Genomic DNA, 21,473 nt, shown 5'->3' on the forward strand with positions numbered 1-21,473 from the left:
CCCAGCTTTTCTGTACTAAACTGTGGTTTTTCTATACACTGTTATGCAATTGTTATGATTTACCCTGTTGATGGCTGAATGTCAATGGTGAGTGAAGGGCCATTATCAGTGAAAGGGCCAAGTTCTCTCTTTTCCATGAATGCAAACTCGTTGGTTTAATTGATGTTGTAGGGGTCTAGGTGGGAAGAGAATTTGGCTGCTAGTTTTCAAATTATTTTGGGATTGCGTACAATATATACAGGTAAGGTTTTAATATTATGCAGCACAGGAGTGTCTAGCATAAGTTGGCATCATTTTCCCAGGGCTCGTAAGGTGAGTATCCACTAAATATATCACTGTTTTTTTCAAGTCCATGGGAACTTTGCAGGTGTGGAATTGTTTGTGTAACCTTGTGCCGTGTCATTAACCAGTTATCTTTTTTCCTCCAAATATAGACCATTTCTGGGTTTTCATAGGCCTAGTTGGTTATCATGAGACTGTGCAGATAAACACTTTTAATTACTATTTCAAATAGAGCCACTTATCAAATGGTTCTGTATAAAATGCTTTGGCCTGAGAAAGCATCGTCACTGTGTTTTTGAAAATGATTCACTATTTGATCCTTCTTATTTGTCTGGGTAAGTTATAATTAGAGGGTTTGGGCTAGGGGTGCGATTATGTGGCTGAATTTTCTGAGCCATCGCTGGAGCCTAGAATGTTTTGGTTTTTTCTCACATTTTACAACTGTCCAGTCAGTGTTGTCTTTTAATTGAGCTGAGCCAGAAAAGGATCCCCTCCAAATTTGTCTAACTGATTATCTACCAGTAAGTAAAGGGTGTCTTGTAGCCCAAAGGCTCAGCATGTTGCTCCAATTGCACTAGTTGCAGAGGAGAGTGGAAGAGAGAGACTGAGAGTCAAATTGGATCTCTTGTACAGGTTATTTATATGATAGAATTGAATTCAAGTAGGGTGTATCACACTGACGCTTTCCGTGTGTGAGAGATCTCATCATATTTGTTCACATACCTACTCCAGCATATCTCCTGGGTAATGGATGAGTTCTGGAGACAGCCCAGCAGGGTCTGGCTGGTGAGCAGGGCCCCACACAGCAGGCTGACAACTGGGCCTGGACAGCAGGCAGTAGATGCTATAGTCAATTGGAGTGCAGGGCACTGAGTGTTTAGTGCTTTGCTTGCCTTGCCCTGAGGCCAGGCCTGGTGAGTTCATTCAGAAGAACACAGAATTTGGCCTTCCACTCCGCCATTTGCATGCAAGTTATCTCACAAAGATTTTTTAAAATACTGCGGGAAGCACCAGCACTGCCATGACTGTGCAGCTGAACAGCTCAGGATTAAAGGAGGGATTATTCAGGAAGTCCAATGGACTATCCAGCAACCTTTGGCAAAAGAGAGATTGTTTAACCTTCCATGAGAGGTCGGGACCTCAAAGGTTGTTTAAACACAGATTTTTTTTTTTAAATTTTCCATCATACAAAATTCAAGACTAGATCGGGCTCCAGCATTTTAATAAAGGTAATCCCAAATTCATGGAATAATACTTGAAACTACCACTAGCTAGCCAAGACATTTCTTTTAAAAGGAACAGAAGAAACAAATTTACAAGCGTTAATCCTTTCACATGTGTGTGTTTTGAGGGGCTGGGACAGAAGGGTCTTCACGGTGCAGTAATAGAGCTTCTTTTTTTAAAGTCACCCTTTTTAAGCCAATCTGAACCTGAAAGACAAACAAAGAACAGAACCTCTCGCTGTCACAGTCCAGTGTACTTTAACCAGTTTCTTTCATAACTGAAAAAGTTACCTGAGCTTTCAGTCTTGCCTACTTAACAGCAGTATGCAGCACAGATTTGTAGCTGACATGAAACCAAACTGACTGACCCCAGTTAAGGATCCATATGATGAAGTGTACTCATTTCTTTGTGGCCAGGGGCAAATTCTGGAAGCCCTCTGAACTATGCAGTTCACAATGATATGCTAACAGAGCGAGTAATTGGAGGACATGAGGCCTTACCAAACAGCTGGAAGTGGCAGGTAAAAATTTTATTTGAAATGTTTTGCTTATTAAAAAACAAAAAGGGTTGAGCACATGACAGCAAAGCTGAAATATGGGATTTTGGAGATGGATGAATTTTCTCAAGTGTTGGTCAAAGCAAACATTCAACTTCATTTAAATCTGTCGGTCCCACACATCAATGTGAAACAGAAGCTGTGATTCATGAACTATCCCTTCTGTTACATATTAGTGTCCTGGATTGACAGATTTAAATAAACTTGTATGTTTGCTTTGACCCTGAGAGAGCTTTATTGCTTGAAGTAGTTTGGTGCCAAAAATTTTTAAAAAATAGTGTCTTGAAAATCCCATAATATAAACATAAGAGAATGGAACTTTGCTTTGAGTAGGGTGCATTTTCCTAGGAGAGGATTTTTTTTTCTGGTTGTTGCTCTTGTGATGGCTAGTCTACACTTAACCAGAGATAGATACCCTGGAGATTGAGCTCATGGGGATTGATTTATCTGGTCTTGTAGGGATGTGCTAAATCAACCACACATCACTCTTTCATCAACCCCCAGACTTTACAGGGTTGTGAGGAGTCAGAGAAGTCAACAGGAGAAATTCAGCTGTGGGGATACCACAGAAATTTGGCTTTAGGTTTATTGACTCCAGTTACACTATTCATAGCACTGGAGTTGCATGTCTTGAGTTGACTTTCTCCCTAAGTTCAGACTCTCCCTGGGTAGATTAAAAATGGAACCTTCTACTAACATGTTTGCTTCTTATACATGTTGGAAGTAATTTCTGCTTGCTTCATGTCAAAACAATTTTTCTAGTTTTTTTTTTTTTTTAAACTCCTGTTACCACCAGAGAGTTAATATGGACATGGAAGAGTTAGCTGGATTCTGCTCTGGATTTATGTACCATCAGAACTGTTAACTGACTTCCAATGTAATTGGTTACTCTCAGGCTTTATCTCCACTAGGAAAAAGATGTCTTTTTAATTCATGTTTGTTAACCTGTTAAAACCTGCAAACAGACAAGGCAACCTGATGTAGGTGAACCCTAGGCTCCACTAATTTACCTCAGTCAGCTAACACATATTAAACTACCACAGTCTTGTCTATACTAGGATTCTAATACATGATAAAAGGCACCTTTTTTCCTTAGTGTGGACATGGCTGCAGTTCAAGAAAGATGTTGGTAAGTTGGGGAAGGGTTCTCAGATGAGCTGCAAGAACGACTAAAGGATTAGAAAATATGCTTTATGTTGATAGATTCAAAGAGCTGCATATATTGGTCTTACAAAAAAGAAGGTGAAGAGGTGGCTGGATTGCAATTTATACGTATCTACGTGGGGAATAAATATCTAATAATGGGTTCTTCAGTCTACTAGAGAAAGATATAACATGATCCAATGGCTGGAACTCGAAATTGGACAAATTCAGAGTGGAATTAAGGTATAAATTTTTAACAGAAGACTAATTAACCATTGGGACAATTCACGAAGACAGTGGTAGACGCTCCATCTCTGAACATTTTAAAATCAAGATTAGATGTTTTTCTAAAAGATCTGTTCTAGGAACTGTTTTCAGGACATTTTATAGCCTGTGTGGTATGGAAAGTCAGACTAGATGTTCACAATGATCCTTTCTGGCCTTGGAAATTACTACTCAGTGAACACCAACATGACTTTAAGATCCCACTTGAATTCACAGACTCAGCATTTACAAAAAAATAATCTGTTTGCATATGTGAGCCGATGCCCAGGTGCCAGCTAAAGGTCTAGTGAGGCAAAAAGGGGTGGGGTGATGCTACACCAGCAGCTATGCTAAGCAGCCAGGGCAGGCTGGGTTCTTTGGTTTGTGTTTAGTTCGGGTACAGCAGCAAGAGGAAAATTACACTTAGAGAGGCTTTAACAGTTACTTTTTATTTATACAAAGATAGAAACAATTTAACTAAGACAAATGATTAAAGTACAAGTTAGTACTCATGGTTCTTAAAGGGGAAACAACACAATTTAACAAGAAAAGTTTTAGACAAACTAGCTAGCTTAAACTAATACAAGTAATGTGTACACAAGAAAGGCAAGTTGCAGGTGTGATTTTCACCCCTGCCTCTTAGACCTGGTGGAACCAGAGTCTTTCCCTCAATTCCTATAGGAAAGAAGTGCAATACAGGTGTAATTCTTACCCCTGCCTCCTAGATCCAGTGTGACCCAAATTCTCTCAATCCCTCGGGAAGAAGTAGATACGAAACAGGCGTCCCCAGTCTCGGGAGTTAATTCCAGACCTGGCCAGCAGGTGTAGGTGATTGAAACTCAAAGGGGGGGGGTGGTTTGCCAAGCCCCTTTATACCCCTTGTGGCATGTAGGCTTCTTTCTGGTCTCAAGTGGCCAATTGGGAGGAGAGTGTTTGAACCCCAGGTTTCCCAGGGAAGATGCAAGGCTCAATTTGCACCTGTGAATTGTGGACAATTGGGCACCTTTGGAGGTGTTGGGCGGGGTTCCCCAGTCTTCCTGGGGAAGTGATCAAGGCTGGGGAAGTGATCAAGGCGTGTCAATTACCGAGATCAGCCAGAAGGGTGGCCATTAGCTAGCCCATTCACTGTCTGGTTTTTGTGTATAGTAGAGAGGCTGCGTGAGACAGCACACCTGTGTTCCCAGGACATCAAAGGCTGCCTGTCTCCCCTGCTTATTTCTCTCTCTCTCTCCCAGTGGGGGGGAGAAGAAAAAAAAAAGGCCAAATGGGGGGTTCATGTCTGGCTACAGCATACTAAGTAATTTAATATGGAAACCAGTGAGAGACAATAAGGCTGGAATCTTTTATTGTCATTTAACGGAACTGCTTTTTCAGACAGTAGCTGCACTGTAACAGGCTTAATTTCCTTTAACAAACATTGATGTTCAGCAGAAGGTTGTAACTCCCAATGTTTGTCTACATCAGGGTGGGAAGCCCCCAAGCCTCACAGGCCAGATCAAGGCAAGCCCCTGGCCACATCTGGTCTCCAGGCTGTGCAGGGCAGGTGGAAGGAAGTGGCTCTGCATGTGGCAGAGAATGGCAGCCAATGGGAGCAACAGGGGCAGTGCCTGCAGGGAGTGGTTCCCTGTAGCACAAAGCTGCGCAGAGACCCGTGTCCCCAACAGCTGTATTGGGTGGGCACACCAGTCCCTGGCCCCCTCCCACACAGATCCTGTGCCCCTACCCCACTCTTGCACCCCTCCTGCTCAGCTCCTACTCCTGCACCCTCCCTTTTTCCCAGACCTCACACCTCTGTACCCCTACTCCTGAGCCCTGTACATCTACTCACATCCCACTCCTGCACCTTCCCTCCTTTTCAGATCCCGTACCTTTACCCCCAGCCTGCGCCTGCCGCCTACCTTCTGCCCAGACCCCACATCCTACCCTCCACCTGCTCTCTGGCAGCTCCTTCATCACACAGAACCCCTCATTTTAGCTCCACCTCAGAGCTTAGGGGGCCCACAAAATCTACTAGTCCCGGGCCCCAAAAGAGTTAATTGGGCTCTTGGGTAAGCCCTGAGCTTCAGCATCTCCCCCAGTGGGGCTGGAACTTAAGGAGAGTCAGGGAAATGTCCTTTTTTCCTGCTTCTCAGCTGGGGGCCAGGTCCGTGAAGATTTTGGTTTGTTGTTGTTTTACTTTTCACTTGTGTCTGTCCCTCAGCTGATTTGTCTGTGGATTAGTGGCCTCCAAACAAAATAAAGTTCCCTAGCCTCGGTCTAAATATTTATATCTGTTTTTAAATCAATTTGATTAAACTAGTATAAAGCCTTGTGTGGACATACTGAAATCTGTTTACAACTACCTTATACCTATTATCTTAATTCAGTCACCAACAAAACTAGTCATTCTACAATACCATCGCAGAAATATGCTGATAAGGAACTTTTTGTGCAGTGAGGCTAAGTCTTGACGAAGATAATCAATGTATATTCAGACTAAAAGCAATACGGAACATGTATAAATGTGGCTAGTACTTTAAGTGATTAGCTTGATAAGATCTCGTACCCAAACGTTACTGATACTATTTAGTGGTATTATAAAACTACACCATGAAATCTGTAATACACTGTACAGACAAAAATATTCCCATATGACTGCACAGTAAAAATAACACAGTTAGGAACAAAATGTGTCAGCAGGCAGACACAATATCTTTAGCTGAGGGGTTTCTATATCTAGGTAATATCCTTATTTTATTGCCTCACAAAACCAGGCACAGTGAGATTAAAGTCATGGATGGTTTGCTGCAGACCCATATGAGGGCTCCCCTCTGTTCTCTGCAGACCCATGTAGGAGTTGTTATCCTCCCATAGGTCATTTCATGTTGAACTTTCATTCCAAATAATGTTTCTCTAATCCTACAAAGTTTATTCAGAACCATTAACTATGCACTGGCACAGGGATTCTGCACACATTGATGACAAAGATGTTCCACATTCAAACATTTCTCCTGCATGCTAATCCTGTAGGAACGACTTTATAGTGTTCAGACGCTAAAGAGTTAAAGGTGGTGCTGTAGTGCTCTGGTAATCTGAACCCTCTGTCAGGCCTCGTTTAGACCATGTAAAATATTTCTTCAATCAAGTTGGCTCCCAAAGATGTTAAACTGGGTCTGCTGGGATCATACCTAAACAATTAAATGCAGTGTCATGGCTCCTTCCCCACTCTAGCAAGATAAATGCAGAAGTGGAGGCCAGCAAAAGTACCTCCAAAACCTTATCTACCAGGTTTTGGTATAAACTTCCCCCCCAAAATCCTAAAAACCCTTAGATTTTGGGGATAAAATTTGCTGCGACCACCCAAGTAATAATAAGGAAACCAGGGAGAGACTACTTGGGAAATCTCAGCCCCAAAAGTAAAAACCAGGACACAAACATTAACCAATACCAGGTTAATAAAAAGCAAAAGAGAACTTTTATTATTACGACAATACTCGTGTTGCAAGCCTCATGACTAGATGGAAGAGTCACGAAGTAAAACACATGGGGAGTCTCCACCATGGGCCTAGAACTTAGTTACAAGGAGAGTAAAAGAATATTTCTAAAAAGTGCGCAGACATCAGATCCTACTTCCCAAACCATAAAACAATAAAGCCTAACGGATCTATCTAAACTTTACCCTACTTACAGGAGGTTGGAGGGCCTGTTCTTGGAAGGAGATATTCTGTCTCTCTCTCCCTCATGGCTGGAAAGAAGAAGCAAAGACAGAGAACAGAAGAGGGAGGAGCCAAAATTCAATTCTTACCTACATTCCTATAGGCCAACCCCACCTGGCTAAGGAGGTTAACCCTTTTACTCCCAGGCTGCTGGCTAACCCTCATGATCATGAAATGCAGTCATCCCAATTGGTCTAACTCAGTTTAGAAAACAACCAGTAGTCCTGTGGTACCTCAGGGACTAGCAAATATAGTATGAATTTTTGTGGCTAACACCCGCTTCATCAGAAAAGGGCCCTTTCGTCCTAGGTTAGACAAACCCTTGGAGAAGACTTACTTCCTACCACTGGCTGAGGGGGCTGCACACATGTAACTAGAGAGAAACAGCAAGATCCAGTGAGGGTGTGGGTGGGTTGCAGGGTATGTTATGGACCAAAATCGCACTGGTAAAGAGCCGCAGTGTCCAGAATGGAACGTTGTGGTTAATATGTTGCCATTGGATAAAGGTGTCCCTCCAAAGAGCTGATGAAGATTATCCGGAGTACTTTTATCACGTGTGTGGTGGCACCCTTATTAGTCCCTACTGGGTCATGACTGCGGCACACTGCATCCAAACGTAAGTAAGATAATAAAAGGCTTCGAACTCTTGCTACAACTTCCAATTCTTATTCTCTCTCTGGACTGCTACTGGGCAGGGACACTGATGAGGATGAGGGGAAAGAGAAGGGGAAGCTGTCCCAGTGACAGTGATTTAAAAGGGCCCGATGCCATCTGCTGCCACGACTGCTACCACAGCAATGACATCAGGCCATTTAAAATGTAACCAGAGCCCCACGTGCGCTCCAGGCACCACTCCAAACAACACTGAACGGCTGGCTGGGGGAGGATAGCCACAACCCCACCCCTTCAGTCTGAGGCCTCACCCTTTCCAGGGGACCAGAGTCAGCCCCACCCCATCTTGCCCAGGGCCTGGCCAAGTCTGCCAGCCATCCCATTTCCAGACCATTTAAACACCTATAGAACTTAAAAGATTAGGGTTGGAAGAGACCTCAGGAAGTCATCTAGGGCAATCCCCTGCTCAAAGCAGAACCAACTAAATCATCCCAGCCAAGGCTTTGTTAAGCCTGGTCTTAAAAACCTCTAAGGACGGAGATTCTACTATCTACCTCAACAACCCATCCCAGAGCTACACCACCCTCCTAGTGAAATAGCTTTCCTAATATCCAACCCAAACTGCAACTTGAGACCTTTGTTTCTTGTTCTGTCATCTGCCACCACTGAGAACAGCCTGGCTCTTTCCTCTTTGGGTCCCACTTTTAGAAGCTGAAGACTGCTGTCAAATTCCCCCATGTATCATATCTCCTCTTCTGCAGACTAAATAAGCCCACCTCCCCATCCTCTCTAAGTCACCCCTCTAAATTCCCTCCTCGGGACTCAGTCCAATTTGTCCGCATCCTTCCTGTAGTGGGGGGTTCCAAAACTGAATGCAAAACTCCAGATGTGCCCTCATCAGTGCCAAACAGAAGTGAATAATCACTTCCCTCAGTCTGCTGGCAGTGATCCTATTAATGCAGCCCAAAATGCTGTTAGCTTTCTTTTTATGCATATCCAGATTCTCAGTCACTCTAATCCCCAAGTCCTTTCTGCAGAACTGCCACTTAGCCAGTCTGTCTCCAGCCTGTAGTAGTGCATGGGCTTCTTTTGTCCTCAGTGCTTTAGGTGACCATCCATCCCATTTTGGCCGGGACAGCCCTGTATTTCAAGAGCCAGAAAGTCATCCTGATTTATTTTAACAAAAGAGCTAATGGTGCAGGGGGAGCAGCTGCCACACAGTTCCCAGCTTCCCGCTGCTTGGAGAGGCTGGTAGCTCGACCGGTATAGCTGCACACTCAGTTCTCTGCAGTTCATAGGAGCTTGGAGCCAGACCGGCACAGCTGCCACTTGGATCCCAGCTCCCCATGGCTAGGGGGAGCCAGAAGTTGGACTATCATGGCTGTCACCCAGCTCCTGGCTCCCTGTGGCTTGGGGGACCTGAGAAAGCACTGGCACAGGGAGGTCCCAAGCAGGGCCGCAGTCCTGTTCCCGGTGCCCCAAGGCATGGGACAGCCAGGAGCTGCAGTAGCCCCCTGCAGCCAGGGAGCACACCCCCACCAGCAGGGTATCAGCCCCACCAGGGCAGTCACTGGCTGAATAGAATGACCATCCATCCATTTTGGCTGGAATAGTCTCCTATTTCAGGCACCAAGAAGGCATTATTCCCCTGCACCTCAGGGTACCCCTTATTTAGCCTAGGAAAATATGGTCACCCTGTAAGTGCAGGACTGTGCACTTGTCCTTGTTGAGCCTCATAAGATTTCTTTTGGTTCCATCCTCAAATTTGTCTAGTCACTCTGGAACCAGTTCCTACCCTGACTCATATCTACCTCTCCTGAGAGCTTAGTGTTATTTGCAACTCAGTGGAATCCAGCCCATCATCCAGATCATTAATTAAGATGTTGAACAAAACCACCCCCAGGACTGACCACTGGTGCACTCAGCTGCATACTGGCTGCCAACCAGACATTGAGCCATTGATCACTACCAGTAGATCCCAACGACCTTGCTGGCTTTCTATCCACCTTATAGTCCATTCATCCAAGCCAAATGTTTCATTCGCTGGCAAGCTTTCCTAAAGTGAAGGTGTATCACATACACCATTTTCCCCATATCCACAGAGCCAGTTATCTCACCATAGAAGGCAAGTAGGCTGGTCAGGCAACACATACTCTCAACATTCACTGCATTCAACATTAAAAAAAAAAGCAGTCATGTCGCACTTTAATGACTGACAAAATAATTTATCGGGTGATGAGCTTTCTTGGGGCAGACCCACTTCAACATGTTCATTCTTTGTGAGACAAGCAAGTGGAACTAACCCACAGTTAGTGTTGTGACCTCTGGTAAATGCTAAAAGACTCATCCGTATTTACCCATTTCTGTGAACTTTTGGAAGCAAAAAACAGCTGATTGCAGATTTAAATAAATGTATATAATATACATACAAGTAACTCTTTAAAATAAATTTAAATGTGCATAAGCCTGCACAAAGACAGAGTGAGGAAGGAAACCTTGCCTACCCACTCTGTGCGCCATGCCTCATTATATGATCCACTAAGCTCCTCACACATTTTTGACATATATAAACAACACATTATCTCTCTCTTGGCAGACTTGATAACAAGTAGGACATCTTCAGCTCACCCTCTTATTTGTGCCTTTTGATGGCTGATTAGCCCAGTTTTGGGGGCATAGGTCTTATCACAGAATGGGCAGGTGTTGGCAGCTGTTGGAGGGGCATGGGGCAGTTTTTGATGCTCTTTTCTTCTTCTCTGCTTTTCCTCATCTGCACTAGAGTGGGACCTCTCAAATTGCACCACCCCCTCATGGGTTACCTCTCTCCAATGGGGACAGTCCTGGGCAAGGTTGTCCCAAGTGTTGACACCAATGCTGCAATTTTTCATGTGTGCCTTTAGCATGTCCTTATATTGCTTCCACTGGCCCCCAATGCTCCTCTGTCCTTCCTCCATCTCCAAAACCAGAATACAATACATAATAATAATAAGAAACATATCTTTAGTTGTAGATGTCCATAGCAAATGCATATTTAAATATTCATAACAAACACATCCTTAGCATTCTATAGCTATGTAAAACTTTAAGTATAGAGGGAACATGAACAGTTCCAGAGTCTGGTTTGAAAAGACTGTGAGCGATTGAACAAGGAGGCCAGACACAACAGCTGCAGTTTCCCAAATCATAAAATGTGGATAGTATTTTGACAGCTCACATGTACATTGGTTGAAACGCTTTGAAGATCTTCAGATGGAATTATTTGGGGAGGTTACAGAACCTCCATCCTCAAAGAATTTTAAGAGCAGATTAGACAAACAAATGTCAGGGGTGACCTAGATAATAGTCTTGCATGAATGTCCTTTTGAGTCCCATGATTCTATCACTCTATGGCTGTGGCCACACTTGGCCAAAATTTTGAACTAGCCATGCTAATGGCCAAATCGGAGGATACTAATGAGGCACTCAAATGAATATTCAGTGCCTTATTAGCATGCTGCTGGCCACGGCGCATCAAAAGTGCCACTTTTGATTGCGAGCAGCTTGGCTACACAGGGGTCCTTTTCTAAAGGACCCTCCAGATGTTGAAATCCCTTTATTCCTGTCAGCTGATAGGAATAAGGGGATTTTGAAACGTGCAGGGTCCTTTCGCAATAGACCCCCATGTAGCCAAGCTGTGCGCAATCGAAAATGGCACTTTAAAAGTGCCGTGGCCGGCAGCATGCTAATGAGGTGCTGAATATTCATTTCAGTGTCTCATTATTACCCTCCGATATGGCCATTAGCATAGCCAGTTCAAAATTTTGGCCAAATGCGGCCACAGCCTATGATTCTAAGGTGATGTACAAAAGGCTATAACAGGAGAAAGTTCCTGCAGAAGAAGTAGGCTCTATCATACAAAGGCACCAATGTAGAGCCGAGGAGATGCTGTATGGTAATTATTTTTCAATTCCTTTTCAGGCCTATAACAGCAATTTACCGAGTGGGTCTGGGAGAGCATAATCTCTTTGAAATGGATGGTACTGAATATTTTGTTGGTGTGGACAAAATATTTATTCATGAAGGCTGGAACCACTATGATATTGCAAATGGGTAATTTGTTTTGAATACTACATTGATGTGGGAATGAATACAGATGTCCTTAGTTAGGGGTTAGTCCTGCAAATGTGTATGTACATAGCCTATCCATCATCCACTGAGATTAAGGATGACCTTATGGATGACCTTCTCTCGTCAATTAGAGGATATCGATTTTGCTGATGACATTGCTCTCCTGGCACATCGGCATGAGTATATGGACAGCAAAGTTGCAGCACTGGATAGCGCTGCCTCAAAGGCAGGCCTGAAAATCAGAAGATGTAAAACTAGAACCATGAGGGTCAACCACACCAAAGAAGACAACATCACTTTAGGGGGAGAGACCCTCGAAGATGTCGAACAATTTACTTATCTAAGTAGTGCTGTGAATAAAGATGGTGGTACTGACCTAGACATCAAATCCAGGATTGGCAAAGCCACAGCAGCATTTCAAACTCTGTGGCCAGTGTGGAGATCACACAACATCTCTCTCGAAACAAAGCTGAGAATCTTCAGTTCAAATGTGAAGTCCATCCTGCTGTGTGCCTGTGAATCACGGCGCACCACAAAGTCCTCAACACACAAACTGCAGACGTTTTTGAATAGATGCCTGAGGTACATATTACAAATAAGATGGCAAGACAAAGTCACAAATGAACATCTGTGGATGCGAACAGGCCAAGAGCCAGTGGGGTTCCAAATAAAAAGGAGAAAATGGGGATAGCTGGGACATACTTTGAGGAAACCTTCATCCAGCATTGTTCGACATGCCCTAAAATGGAATCCTCAGGGGAAAAGCAGCCGAGGAAGACCCCAAATCACATGGAGGAGATCTACAGTCACGGAAGCACAAGAACTGGGATATTCATGGGGCCAGATTGAAGCCATTGCCCAAGATAGAACCAGGTGGAGGAGCCTTGTGGATGACCTATGCCCCACTTGGGGTTCACGGGTTTAAGTTAAGTATGTAAGTAAGTAGGTTATGGAAAACACTGGGCTGGATATCAGGACATCTGGTTCAGTTTCTGGTCTGTAAACTGCCTACATGTTTTAGTAAATTACTTAATCCCTCTGAGCCTTCTGTTCTTCTTTGGTAAAATGTCATTTTAAGGATACATTTAAGGATACATTATTAAAGATACTGTGGCACTGGAAGCTATATAAGAAACTAAATGTGGTCCGGCATCTCTACGGGAAAGGTGCTCAGACGTCCAATCTGCTCCCTTTGATGTTAATCACTTTGAATGCGTGCGTGTGCTCTCTTTGGACAGCAGTATACACTCTGCGATTAGCCAACACTGCAGACCTCAGAGAGCCCCAAGAACCACAAATCAAATGAGGTACGAAGGTACTGGAGCCAGGTTTATTGTCATTGACATACGGCCTCCAATATGACTCAACAGTTTACTTTGATACATGCATATGCCATAACAATGGACACGACTCAGTTGATGACAAAGGGGCTCCGTTACTCCCCAGGTCCCTCGACACAGCCCCTGTTACACATACTTTTATACACAGGTATAAACAAGTTATGTATCCAGGTACAACCCCCTCATTGTAATACATTGACACCCCTTAATGTAACTAGATCTAACCATTAGCTTAGGGAATAATTGTGGTACCATCAAAACAACACTACCCATCATGCTGTTATTACGACCTGTTCCTGAACTTGGGTCGGAATGTACCTGGTGATAAGCTGTTATCTATGGGGAAGGTATAGGGAGTACATGGTACTAAGCAGGATGTGTTTATGTGTATCACTAAGTGCCTGGATCTGGGTGAATTTAGTGTTTTTATGTGCTCTTCGACCCTGTGACTTATCAGCTCTGTCTCTTGCTGCATTCCTGTGGGCAGAATCTACCTAGCACAGTTTTTGCTTTAACCTACCATTGTTCAGGCTTGAGGCCTTTAGCTTTGCTGTACTTTAACAAAGCATTGACCATTGTCCTCGGTCTTTAGCCTTACACCAAGCTTCTCACTACTACATTCCCCCATTTTTTGTCTTTTTATGGGGAGGATGTTTACCCATCGTTCTTGAAAAACATAATGCATAGACTGAAACGTGACCCAATGAGCTAAACACTGTTATGTGAACACCTTTCTTCTCCCGTCCATACACTCATGCCCCATCTGTGCCAAACTCTGCACATTCCCTCATACTACTGCCAGCCAGATTTTATTTGCCAGTTTTGATTAGTCCCTTATGATGGACCTGCGAATGTTAGGCCCAGGACTGTAACTACAATGTGGGGTAAATGCATTTGATAACATGAGATGGCTTTGGCCATGGTGTGTCTCTTTGAGGACAAGGGCTTAAGTTGTGAATATATGTGCTCATAAATGCTTATAACTAGTTATATAAGGATATAGACTGTTAGAGGTGCTTAGGTAATATGCATAGGATATTGCTATGTAACTAGGGATAGGAGATGTGAGTAGGGCTATGAGATATTAGGCCCTCCTTTGTTGGGCTAGCAAATTATGTTTGTCCAGCTGTAATGTTTTATAGGCGGGAAGAGCATTTCAATAGCAGTGTTAACACTGCTTGTTGACCAACGGGCATGAGAACCTATTTGAATTGTACTGGTAACAAGTACACAAAATTCAGTATTAGTGCCAGTACACGTATAAAAAAAAATTTGAGTATCCAAAGGCACAGATTATATCTTGTATTCAGACTACTTCTTGTACTAATTCCTTGTGTACCATGAGAACCCAGCCTTTTTTGGTATTAGTAGTATTAATTGTAGCATAACATTCACACAGCCACCATCCTTTATGTTTAATGCACCAAGCCTGATTAACCTCTAGGCCACTGTCTGTGACTAAACACAGAGAGGGGTAAAGTTGTATGTATGTGTTATTTACCACAGTCCCCACACTGTTTGCATAATATACTTTGACCGGCTTCTACTTCCACTTAGGGATGGCCATCGTGAGCTACACGTTTATCATCCTCATGATGTAATTTAGGTATTTTCTAAAATTGAATAGATTGTAAAAACTTTGGAATTAATATTATTTATTTCTTGTTCCGACACATGCTTTATGATGGCTGTGTGGTACAGTATTTGTGGCCAGTTCTGTAACTGTATCTGTATCAATCTTTGCTTGATTAGCTCAATTACTCTGTCCTTGTAGACAACACAAGGAACTGCCAATGAAACCTCATTGTTCTCTATACTATTTATAATGGATACAATGAGGGTGCGTCTACACTTGCGTTCCTCTTTTTGAAAGAGGTATGCAAATGAGGAAAATCAAAAATGCAAAAGATGTGCATGTTTGCATATTCAGCACCCCATCTGCATATCCTTATTTCTACAGAGCTTCTTTCGAAAGCAGAAAACCAGTGTAGACGCTGCTCTTTCGAAAGTAAACTCCATTTTCAAAAGAATCCTTCTTCCCTTTATTTAATGGGAATATATATATATATATATATATATATATATATATATGGTGATTGGAAGGAGGGCTTTCAAAAACTCGGGGGGGGTCCTTTCGGAAGGTCCCGTCTCCACGGGAGGTGTGCGATTCGAAAAGCCGCACTTTCGAATTGCCACAGCTGCCATTATGCTAATATTCATTGCAGCACCTCATTAGCATCTTTTGAACCCTCTCATTAACATGCCCCTTTCAAAAGGAAGGGGCACATGTAGACACAGGGTAAGTGCCTGGTTCTGGGTGAATTTAGGTGTTTTTATGTGCTCTTAAGCCCTGTGACTTATCAGCTCTGTCTCTTGCTGCATTCCTGTGGGCAGAATCTACCTAGCACAGTTTTTGTTTTAACCCACCATTGTTCAGGCTGGAGACTTTTAGCTTTTCTGTATGTTAACAAAGCATTGACTGTTGTCCTTGGCCTTTCGCGTTACACCAAGCCTTTCATTACTACACTAGATGGATAAGCAAAAAGTGAGTAAGGATGCTCAGGGTTTGTTCCTGACTATATCAATAATTTTGCCTCATGGCATCCAAAGGGCTAATATCTGTGTCCTATTTCAGAAATGACATTGCCTTGCTGCATCTCTCTACACCTGCTTACAATAATGGCTTTGTTGCCATAGGAGTGCTTCCATCTGAAGGAGACATTTTGCCTAATAATTATCCGTGTTATATTACTGGATGGGGACTGGTTAGTGGTAAGTGGAAAAAATTTAATGCTCCTTCCAGAAAGACTGACCTAGATCAAAGGTTGATCACAGTTCTTTTTGGAAATAAAACCTTTTGCTCTGCAACAGCTTTGACAGCTTCAGTAGGATGTGTGGGGCACTTAGGCCTTCTGATGGCTCTCTGCAGAGGGGTGAATTTGCGATAAACTCTTGTCAGCATCACATGATGCATTTTCCTCCAGCAAATAGTCCTGGAATAACGTGATGTTTAACATGATTCAACCCACAGTATGTACAAGCACTGCTGTGTTTAATGTGGTTCATCCTGGGATCTCTTCTAGGGTTAACTAAGACTAGCTCTCATGATTCAAGTGATCAGGGCTGGGGACAGACTTTGCCAGGCCCTGAGAAATGTGGAGTGGCTCAGATTTGGAGTCTCCAGAATGGGTGGGGTTCAGGCATAAAGGGCAGGGGCAGGTGCTGCCAGACCTCAGCAATCTCTGAGGCTCTGGTGGAGATTTAAATGGCTTGAGGCTCCAGCTGCCAGTGCTGCACTGGTAGCAGTGTGGTGCCCCAGAGCCCCAAGCCCTTTTAAATTGCTGGGCCCCAGGGCAATGTCCCCCTTTGCCCCACCCCATTGGCAGCCTTGCAAGTGGTAAAAATGTATTTTAATCACTAAAGTCAGCAGATATCACTGACTAGACACAGGGAGGAGGTCCCATGAGTGAGCAGGAGACATATTACCTTCAGCCAGGACCCAATACTGCTATGATTCCATAGAGTTATATTTTACTCGGTGAGTAGTAGTGGAAATCCCTGGAACCAGTCATGCATAGTGAGCAACTAGTCCAGGGGTCAGCAACCTTTCAGAGGCACAGTGCCAAAATTTGACCTTTTGACCTCCTATTTATGGTCCAAGTGCCAGTGATACTTTTTAAAGTCACTAAGGCTACGTCTACACGTGAAGCCTACATCGAAATAGGCTATTTCGATGAGTAACGTCTACACGTCCTCCAGGGCTGGCAACGTCGATGTTCAACTTCGATGTTGCGCAGCACCACATCGAAATAGGCGCTGCGAGGGAACGTCTACACGCCAAAGTAGCACACATCGAAATAAGGGTTCCAGGCACAGCTGCAGACGGGGTCACAGGGCGGACTCAACAGCAAGCCGCTCCCTTAAAGGGCCCCTCCCAGACACAGTTGCACTAAACAACACAAGATACACAGAGCCAACAACTGGTTGCAGACCCTGTGCCTGCAGCATGGATCCCCAGCTGCCGAAGCAGCAGCCAGAAGCCCTGGGCTAAGGGCTGCTGCCCACGGTGACCATAGAGCCCCGCAGGGGCTCAAGAGAGAGCGTCTCTCAACCCCTCAGCTGATGGCCGCCATGGCGGACCCCGCTATTTCGAAGTTGCGGGACGCGCAATGACCACACGGTCCCTACTTCGACGTTCAACGTCGAAGTAGGGCGCTATTCCCATCCCCTCATGGGGTTAGCGACTTCGACGTCTCGCCGCCTAACGTCGAAGTTAACTTCGAAATAGCGCCCGACGCATGTAGCCGTGACGGGCGCTATTTCGAAGTTAGTGCCGCTACTTCGAAGTAGCGTGCACGTGTAGACACGGCTTAATAGTCCTACTTACAACAGCTTCATTAATAAATAAATAATGAGGCAGAACTTTACTGTTTAGGTGGTGGTTGGTAGCATTAGCTGGTCTTTTGCTCATCCACAGTTCATGGCTGCATGGGAGAGAAGGGGTAAGGCTGAGCTCCTGCCTTGCATGCTGATGAAAATCAGCTCACATTCCACTCTTGGCACACGTGCTGGGGGTTGCTGACCCTTGTACTAGTCAATGTAAACAAGAGCAGCAGAGGTGGTTGTTTATTTTTAATTATCATGTCTCTTTGAGCAGAATCTTGTCCTTTCTCCTTTTAGTCAGTGGCAGCGCTCCAGCTAAACTTCAAGAGGCGATGCTCCCAGTGGTGGGCCATGCCATCTGCTCTCAGAGTAACTGGTGGGGCTCTCAAGTAAAGGAGAGCATGGTGTGTGCTGGTGGAGATGGGGTGAAGTCTGGGTGCAGTGTAAGTGCCATATTTTCTGGGATTTTTCAATCCTTTCTCTTCTTCCACTTAACGCCTTCTTTCCCACATAATCCCATTCCTACAGGAAGTGTGAATTACTTACAACCCACTCCTGCAATGCATGCAACATCTCAGGAGCTCAGGCTTTCCTGACAAGCTAAGCACTATTTCTTGAACACCATCCTCTTAACTGTTATTATTGCTAATTCCCCCTCCCACAGAGAATTCATGGGAAAGAAGTAAAGAAGAAAACAGAACCAAAGTTGTCTTTCAAGTGGTGTCCCTATGAGTTTTCCACTTCAGATGTCAGTGTGTTTGGGGAATTTGCACCCACGCCTCATTAGCATATTTTGGGCCCTTTATTAGCATGCCATTTTTGGAGAAAGTGGCATGTGTAGAAACAGCCAAAAGGTCCTCAGCACATCACAGTATTGGGCCCATTGACTGGAATGTTCATGAGTTAATCAGCTGACTCCACTTTTCCAACCTATTTTCTAAACTGCTAAGAAATCTGGCTGCCACTAACTGTGTGTCTCTTCTCCCAACTCCAATTGCAGGGCGACTCAGGGGGCCCTTTACAGTGTTACAAGGGTGGTCAATGGCAAATCCACGGGGTTGTTAGTTTTGGGATTGTCCCTTACTGCAACATGTATCAGAAGCCTACGGTCTTCACACGGGTATCTGCTTACATCTCCTGGATCTACAGAGTAAGTTCCTCCAAAGTTATTGATTTAAATTTTTCCTGAGATATGTTTGACCCAGTCCATGCATTTCTTACATTAAGAACAGAAGTAGGAAACTTTGAAAGTTTCAAATCCACAATGCTTCTGTCTTATTTTTGGCACTTTCAAATGCTTCTCATGAAGGAGAATGAGTGCCGCCACTCTCTGGAAATACTAGGGTTGAAATACAACACTTAAGGCTCAAAATTCCTGCTTGGCCATAGGTTTGACCTCTGATCAATTAGGCTTTACCCACCCAAAATAAAAAAAGATACAGCAAGAAACCATTGGTATAATTCTATGGCCTGTCTCAGGCAGGAGATTATCTGATCATATTGGTGTTTTTTTGCCTTGAGATATATGAATTACTTGGTATATTTTGAGACTTGCAGACATACACTGCATGCAGAAACTGCCATCCCAGATGATTAGGACAAGCGTGGTTGTACCAGCTAATAGGAATATCTAGGATGAGATCTTTAACTCATGTTCATCAGGAGTCCATGCAGTCTACTGTTGTATCTCTGAATCCAGCCTGGAGCAGTACAGTTGTACACAGTGTCTATAAATGCACAAGTGCTGGAGCTCAGAGAATCATAGAATCATAGAATTCTAGGGCTGGAAGGGACCTCAGGAGGTCATCTAGTCTATCCCCCTGCCTAAAGCAGGATCAACCCCAAGTAAATCATCCCAGCCATGACTATGTTAAGCTGGGACTTAAAAACCTCTAGCGATGGAGATTCCATGACCTCTCACGGTAATGTATTCCAGTGCTTCACCACCCTCCTGGTGAAACAGTTTTTCCTATTATCCAATCTACACCTCTCCCTCTGTAACTTCAGATCATTGCTCCTTGTTCTGCCATCCATCGCTACAGAGAACAGCCTCTTTAAAGCCTCCTGAAGCTGAAGGCTGTTATCAAATTGCCCCATCTTCTCTTCTGCAAACTAAATAAACCCAAATCGCTCAGCCTCTCCTCATAGGTCATGTGCTGCCCTAGTTCAGCTGATTTCCCCAATGCAGTCAAAGCCTTGGATTTGGAAATGTCCAAAAGGCCCTTGCTCCCAGCAACAGTGCATGCCACAATGGGTCATCTGCTTCAGCATCCCGGGAAAATGCTGTAGTACAATCATGCCTGTAAGATGTGCTCTGTACCAGACTTCCAAAGAAACAAGATGAATGTTCTAAACTATTATACATAAAGACAGAGTAGCCATTTACAACATGAGATGGCTGTCTCTACAATGCATCCCTCACTAGTAAAAATAGGCCCTGGCGAGCCAGCTTTCAAAGGGATAAATGACCTCTTATCTGCACTACAGCAGTTAGAGTCAACAAAAGATAGGACAAAACCCAATGGACTCATTTGAAATAACTTACTCCTTAGTTGGAAAGTGCCCATGACTAACCTGAACTCGGTGTATTTGGAATGTTGTTGAGGTATTATCAGATTTTTTTTGCCCCAGTTCAGCTGTATTGGACACCTAATGGATCCAGCCAGCTGGGAATTGTCCTCCATAAGGGAGAACCCCTTGATGATATAAACTATCATAGCTAGACATCTCCTTTTGGCCTCCCTCAGCAGTCTGGCACAGGGGACAGGCCAAGGACATGACGACTGTGATCAAGAGGGTAGGGCTGAAGTGCTGAGGCAATTTCCAGCATGTAGAACAACCTTAAAATACTTTAATTTGCACCAGAAGTTGAACCAGCTGCACCAGCTCCAACCCGGGGAGAGCCAAGGGATGGAATATAGTCATAATTGCCTCATTTTCCTGAGCTGGGGTGAATGGAGAGATGTGGCACAGTGGAGGCTTGGCCTAGTATTTGTATTCAAACATTTAAAATAACGTTGGAAAAGAACTGAATATATTTCGTATTAAATCCTCTTTTTTGTTGTTTTTCAGACTGTGAGTAATAATGGTGGATTTTAAGGAAGGATCAACTTGTACATCAATATGAACTGATGAGTTAAGAGATATGCCTGTTAATTGAATTTCTCTCTCTCTCTTATGGTCATATTAATAGATGGATTGGCTGCAATAATAATAAGGAAGCATTGAATTAAAAACCTGTAGTACTGTGCATTTCAATATAGGGAAGCCCAAAATAATGCATACGGGATAGAATAGTGGCTGTCATGGGGATGTCACACAACTAGAGCATACATGCCGGTACTTCATCAGGAATACTCCTATTTTAGAGGCATTGGATGTTTCCTGGCACCGCCTGGTTTGGAATAAGGGGGATACAGAGCTTCTCATCTCAAAGTCATTAATTTAAATCCAGGTGTGGTCAGTAGTAAATGAGAGCTTTGTAGGTGTATGACAACGAAGTCTGGCCTCAATCCAGTTCCTAATGAATATGTCCATTAGCATGCATGGGTCCAGAGGGTTTCCCCCTGTTGTCAGTCCTAGCAGAAAAGCCAAAGATCTATTGAGCTATGGGGATTGCCCTGTTCTCTCCGCCCTTAGCTGAAGACCCAACATGTAGGCTCTGTCTACATGAAGGAAACTAACTAGTGTAACTGCATCATTTACAGTTACCCCGGTGTAAACCATCTTAATGTAGACCAGGGCTCTCAAATTTCATTACACTGCGACCCTCTTCTGAGAACAAAAATTATTACATGACCCAGAAGGGGAACCGAAGCCTGAGCCTGCCTGAGCTTATCTCCCCAGATGTGGGCCAAAGTCCAAACC

General features: G+C 43.9%; 1 protein-coding gene across 1 annotated transcript; it reads left to right on the forward strand.

Moving 5' to 3' along the window:
• The first annotated feature begins 583 nt into the window (after positions 1-583).
• On the forward strand, positions 584-19,973 carry LOC142008337 (elastase-1-like). Its single transcript, XM_074985517.1, has 8 exons — positions 584-617; positions 1,923-2,026; positions 7,671-7,780; positions 11,734-11,865; positions 15,859-15,995; positions 17,904-18,049; positions 18,607-18,771; positions 19,896-19,973. The coding sequence occupies exons 1-8, from the start codon at positions 584-586 to the stop codon at positions 19,971-19,973; spliced, it is 906 nt and encodes a 301-aa protein (XP_074841618.1).
• Positions 19,974-21,473: the final 1,500 nt, after the last annotated feature.

The sequence above is a fragment of the Carettochelys insculpta genome, chromosome 2, assembly GCF_033958435.1.
Source record: "Carettochelys insculpta isolate YL-2023 chromosome 2, ASM3395843v1, whole genome shotgun sequence".
Lineage (NCBI taxonomy): Eukaryota > Metazoa > Chordata > Testudines > Carettochelyidae > Carettochelys > Carettochelys insculpta.

Coding starts and splice junctions, on each gene's coding strand:
- LOC142008337 (XM_074985517.1), top strand. CDS start 584: ATGATTCACTATTTGATCCTTCTTATTTGTCTGG. Junction 618..1,922: donor GATCCTTCTTATTTGTCTGG/GTAAGTTATAAT, acceptor CTTTGTGGCCAG/GGGCAAATTCTGGAAGCCCT. Junction 18,050..18,606: donor GGGTGAAGTCTGGGTGCAGT/GTAAGTGCCATA, acceptor CTCCAATTGCAG/GGCGACTCAGGGGGCCCTTT.